This window comes from Diorhabda carinulata, chromosome 4 (assembly GCF_026250575.1).
Source record: "Diorhabda carinulata isolate Delta chromosome 4, icDioCari1.1, whole genome shotgun sequence".
NCBI classification, from domain to species: domain Eukaryota; kingdom Metazoa; phylum Arthropoda; class Insecta; order Coleoptera; family Chrysomelidae; genus Diorhabda; species Diorhabda carinulata.
In genome coordinates this window covers 30,070,599-30,076,421 of record NC_079463.1, presented here as the reverse complement: position 1 = coordinate 30,076,421, position 5,823 = coordinate 30,070,599, and the positions used below count along the sequence as shown (strand labels likewise).

Below are 5,823 nucleotides of genomic sequence, written 5' to 3'. Positions count from 1 at the left end.
ATTGTCATGCGAGTGCTATTTGAGTTGTTTACACTTTTACAGGTGCTTGAATCATTCATCTTGGTCAAAAACAATAACAAAAAGAACAAATATCAGTTGAAAAATAATCCTACAACACGTTTCATTGACTAGCTTTTCAAAAAAAATTATATAATATCAATTATATAAATGGAAGCAAAAGTTTACAATTTTGATGGCAGTTATTTTTGAAGATTGGATAAACACGCACGACCGCGCGTTAGCAAGCCTGTCTCTCTAAGCATCTACCCCCGGATTCATCCACGATTGGATGCGGGGATGAATATTCTACCACCACCACCCCAGTTCTATGGAAGATTCTGGAGGTCTTATCTTTTTTTTAAGAGTTGGCCTGTTGGCTATACACTTTTGTCTTCTTGGACTAGACGTCAAGTGTGTGAGTGTGTGTTTGTTCGCTGCCCCGGGTAAACCCTTTTCAACCTTTTTAGGCAAGTGAAGATTTAATACGAGTGGTCCTTCGCCTTCTTTACAGTTGTCCCTACGTATAATTTGGCACACGACATTCCACTACCACCCCCCAGTTCTATGGAAGATCCTAGAGAACTTATATTTTTGTTAAGAGTTGGCTGTTGGCTATACACTCTTGTCTTCTTGGTCTAGACGTCTTAAAGTGTGTGTGTGTGTGTGTGTTCGCTGCCCCGGGTAAACCCTTTTCAACCTTTTTAGGCAAGTGAAGATTTAATACGAGTGGTCCTTCGCCTTCCTTACAGTTGTCCCCTACGTATAACTCGGCACTCGACATTCCATCACCACCCCCCAGTTCTATGGAAGATCCTGGAGGACTTATCTTTTTGTTAAGAGTTGGCCATACACTCTTGTCTTCTTGGTCTAGACGTCTTAAAGTGTGGGTGTGTGTGTTCATTGCTCCGGGTAAACCCTTTCCAACCTTTTTAGGCAAGAAAATATCTAATCCAAGTGGTCCTTCGCCTTCTTTTTAGTTGTTTCAACTCGGCGGAAGATTCTGGAGGTCTTATCTTTTTGTTGTATAACTCGGCACTTGCTTATAAAGTGTGGAGTTACCGTTTCGAGGGGTGTCCACTTGTGGGTTGACGGTTACCATTGTTTAGAATAATATCTATATGAGATTATAACTATTATTTTGTAAGAAAATGGCGCCTTAATATTTTCCTAGAAATTATTAAGAAAGGTTCAATTTTTATAATGATACTAGTATCAACCAATAAACACAATTGCACTATAAATAGGTAATAAAAAAAACTATAAAATGATAATGAAAGTTATTGATAATAAAATATTATACAGGGTGTTCAAGTTTTCTGACACTTCTTTAGAACATAATCCATGAAAGGTTGTAAAAAATAGACGTTGTAAAATAATGTCATAAATTTATAAACCTTTCTAAATTCTTTTTCAATTTCCTGTAGTTTAAAAGATAACTCGGTTTTTAAACTGTTATATTCATTTTTTGAAAAGATAAATAAGAAAGTACATTATTTATTACAAAAAAATATTCAAATAATTACTCGATTGCATGTGAAACTTTCATTAATTTTTATTTTGTAAAAAGATCTGGGCTGACTTCATAGTGTTGACCAAGGACTCTTCTGCAAAGAATATTTTGCGCAATTTTGTAAAGATGTCTGGGCTGATCTAAACCAGTGTTGACCAAAACCTCTTCCACAAATTCTTTGTGGAGAAGTCCAGCTCCATCGAGCTTGCAGCCAAATATTCGGGAAATTGAAAAAATATGTATGAATGAAAGGATTTTCAATACTCGTTCTGAAAATTCAAACCCTGAATTTTCTCGTTGATTCGATAAAAAGATATTAATTAAAACCATGGTTGCAAATTCAGATTAGCAAATATTTTTTATTTCCGGCCCAAAGTGTCCTCTGGAATAACAAAAAATACCTATCAAATGCTCCTAATTCTCTCGTTTTAAAAATATGTTCCTTTTTGTCTAAAGTCTTAGGGAAACATGAAAAAAAATTAACTAATTTTTCCGGATTATTCATTGCGCACAGGCCTGTGAGTTTGCTGTGCGCGTGCGCAAAACTTGATGTTTTGATGTTTGAATCAATTTGAATTAAGTGATTGAAATAGTGTAAACGATAGGAGATCGTTCTATTTACTAATTATGTAACGTAATTACAGTAATAAATGGATCTCTCAAAAGTCATCAGCTTCGTTAGAGCAAAGTATTGCATATCAAACTAATATTTGAAGTAAAAAAAGGAACTGGTAGTGCATGTTTGTGTAATAAAAAGTTAATTAAACATTGAAAGTGCATTAGGAAAAATGTGACTTTTGAGATTTTCCTCAGTGTCTTCTTGAGGTTGGTTTTTATATCAAACTGCTAGTATCCGTTAGAGTATTCTTTGCAGTCTAGAATATGATTGTAATTGACTATGGATGGAAGAGAGTCAATTTATGGGGAGGAGAGATAAATTTGAAAGCTAGAAGTCTCTTTTCATGGCATTATCACTGCCACTAAAAGCCGCTCGACATGAACCAAGACAACGTGCAATGCAATACAAGACGTAAATGAGTTTCTAATCTACTGATATTACATTTTATTTTCCTTATGAGTTTTTCAATGTTTCTTCATCCATTCCCAACTAATTTTTCTCGTCTAATCTATCCATCAGACTCCAAAAGCAAGGCAGATTTTTAATTTTAATTAGTTTAGTTATTTTCAATTTTAAACTGCCCACTAAATATTAATTAATTTATCATACCCAATACATATATACTTACCATCTGGAATGCAAATTTTGTATAACAAGCTTTTTAAAAAGTTTAAACTTGCAAAAAAAGTCGATGAGATTTCACAAAGCAGAGAAAAGCAATGTTAAGTACTTAAATATAAAGAGCTTTGGATTCCAGCTAGAACTTTTCAAAAGTTCGTCTTCGTAGTTTCTAGTCCGGTGGCAAAGTAAGGTTTAAAATCTATATAACAAAAAAGCTACAGTACATACGCATTTCTAGTTTTAATCAATATAAGGTAGACAAATGCCGGTTTTATTTTTTAAAAATCGTCCAAATATTGGCCGTTACGTCGGATACATTCTTAATACCTGGCTTCAGTATTTTAATTTGCTAGGGAAGAAATCACGAAGCAGCGCCATGGTGAAGGCGGGATGTTTTCGCAATGTTGGAAATAAATAATCGTTAAGCATTCGCCTATAAGAAACACCATCTACTGAAATCTCTAACCATTGACGATTTTCAAAAAAATAGGGTCCAATTATTCCCCTGCTTGACAATGCACACTAAATCGTCACTTTGAAACTGTGAAGTGGCTGTCGATATTTAAGAGGGGGTTTTGTCTTATAGGGGACCAATAATGACAATTTTACTTGTTTACACTTCCATTCAAATGAAAATGGGCTTCATCACTCCAAAAGCTAGTGTTCACTGTGTGAAATCGTTCCAACATTGTCTCACAGAAATTTTTACGTGTATTGTGATCATTAGGCTTAAGCGCTTGCACAATTTGAATTTAAATGGATGAAATTTAAGATCCTTCTTCAATATTTCGTGCACCAATGAATGACTTGAAACTCCAATTCAAATTCATAACTCAGGAAAAATGAATTATATAGAAAGAAACAAATTCAACAGTGGATATTGAGGTTTATTAAAATAATCTAAGAAGCACTGATACTAAACAGAAAAATAACATTGTAAATAAGATTGTAAACTTATAGTATGACAATAATTCTTTCAAACAATTGTCATCTAGATTTTTTTCTAATAAATATGACACCTCTAAAGATCATATTAATGCATTAATTACATGAAATATTTCAATGGTGAGGTTGGGCATCTTTGTCAACGTAGTCGATTTGCTCTTCAGGAGTGTGGGGCCAGAATGTTGGTCTGTTGATGGGGTCAAGAGCATCTTCTGGATAAGCATCACGGTAATCTTCCATAGTCATTTGATCGTATGGAATTAAGCTGGCTATGTGAGCTAATTGCTTTTTGTACCTAAGAAATTGTGCTAGTGAAATTGTAATTCTTAAAATTAGTTATATTGAATTTATCATTAATTTAATATTAAAGTACCATAATTCAATTGAAATACTTACTCAGCAATACGAGTATTAGACTCACTCTTGAATTTTTCTATATCACTTTTAATTTCCTTTTCTAGACTGTCGAGCTGGGGTTTAATGGTATCTGGTGGATACGGGATGGATAGAGCGGAATATTGTTTCTGAAATTCGTCAACCATCCCTGCTACTGGTACTTTTGATTTATAGAAGGCCCAATCAATAGCTGGTGCTTGCTCTGGGTTTGACATCACACTAAATATACGTCAATTATTACTGATATATGTATAATGAAAAAAATGTATTTAAAAGTAATTAACCTCAATTCTATGCACTTTCAAAATAAAAATGGACTAATAATTTCATTAAACTATAAAATGAAAATGAATATAAATGTAGAAATCGTTAAATAATATAACTCTTTAAAATATTTAAGGATTATGTAAAAATTTTGAATGACCTTACCGCCTGAGGTAACCATCAGATTTCGCTTTAAAAGCCAAATACTGAGCACGCTGATGTTCAGGAACTCTTTCGCTTAAAGCCAGCCAATTAATCGAACTTTTAGTAATTCTTCTTGTAGCCATTTTAGCAGATATTCAATATATCCTTCTGCTAAAATAAATAAAATGTCTAACAATCAAATCCACTGTTAGTTATATAATTTTTACCAGTGTTGCCATCACTAGTGATGGGTGATTATTTTAGAAAAGTTATTAAATCGCTATACTACGTCACCACGTGTGAGTGAAATACGAGTTATTGCAGTATTAATTCTGTCTGTATTGAATGATACGAAAAGTTGATGAGTGATTAAGTCATAATTTGAATCTTATTAGTTATAAGTAGCAACTAGAACTCTATACATTTAGAATGGATAGGTCACGAATAATTTCAGCCATAACTACGATACATGAGCAGTATTACAAAACATACCCTCTTAGGGGATGTTCTGTGATTACTATTAAGGGCTCGTTTATATGTCAGCGCATTTAGATGTCAAGTAATACGAAATCGGTGTTGGTACGAAATACAAAAGTGCAACAAAATTGATAAACTGTGATTGTCATTCTCATCAAAGTGAATTAGAAATTAAGAAATACGATACAATATTAGAGTTAAGGAGAAGATAAAAGTCAAACAGATTTCATAAATATGTATTCTATTTGACTGGTTGATGAAATTTAATGTTTTTCCTACACAGTTGTCAATCACTATATGTGACTCGGCACCAGTGATATTTACATTTCACTACTCAACACAAAATATGATAAAATTATTCTTACTCTTCTGTTGATGTTTTTTAAATACGCAATCAATGTTAGAAATTAGTTATTTAAACTGAAAACACTAGGAAATTTAAATGAACTGGTCGAACTACACACTATTATCATTTTGAACAAAGTTTAATGAAAGAAAACTATTTTGTAACAAACATCCTCAGTAGAACTTGTAGTAATGAACGTCATTTGAGATATGATTTTTTCACTATCTGAAACCCAAGAGTAATAGAGGTTCGGCTTGAATGACAACATTTACTTAAAGGTTTTTTAAAAAGTCATAATATATTATAAAACAATATGGTTACCTAAGCTTTAATGCAATCGTTAATCTCTTTAGATGCAAGCGGATAATTTTGCAATTGGATAAGATCGTGTAATATGAAATTTTATTTATATGGGGGGATTTTGTTTGATAAGCAATCATAAAGTAATAAACAAAAATAATTGAAATTATGATTTTATCACAAAATATTGGTGATGTTTTG

The 5,823-nt window shown here is 32.7% G+C and overlaps 1 protein-coding gene across 2 annotated transcripts; it reads right to left on the bottom strand.

Annotated features, from left to right (window-relative positions):
* Positions 1–3,616: 3,616 nt before the first annotated feature.
* Positions 3,617–5,596, bottom strand: LOC130893216 (ATP synthase subunit d, mitochondrial). Of its 2 annotated transcripts, none has more exons than XM_057799144.1 (4): positions 4,727–5,596; positions 4,521–4,670; positions 4,092–4,310; positions 3,617–3,990 (listed from the first exon to the last, which is right to left on the bottom strand). In XM_057799144.1, exons 2-4 carry the CDS (start codon positions 4,640–4,642, stop codon positions 3,810–3,812), a joined length of 522 nt encoding a protein of 173 aa, XP_057655127.1. In that variant the 5' UTR covers positions 4,643–4,670; positions 4,727–5,596; the 3' UTR covers positions 3,617–3,809. The 2 variants fall into 2 exon arrangements, with proteins under 2 accessions (XP_057655127.1, XP_057655126.1); XM_057799143.1 differs by having other exon boundaries at positions 5,342–5,596.
* Between the last annotated feature and the right edge of the window lie 227 nt (positions 5,597–5,823).

Coding starts and splice junctions, on each gene's coding strand:
- LOC130893216 (XM_057799144.1), bottom strand. CDS start 4,642: ATGGCTACAAGAAGAATTACTAAAAGTTCGATTAATTGGCTGGCTTTA. Junction 4,311..4,520: donor TCTGATGGTTACCTCAGGCG/GTAAGGTCATTC, acceptor ACGTATATTTAG/TGTGATGTCAAACCCAGAGC. Junction 3,991..4,091: donor TCTAATACTCGTATTGCTGA/GTAAGTATTTCA, acceptor ACAATTTCTTAG/GTACAAAAAGCAATTAGCTC.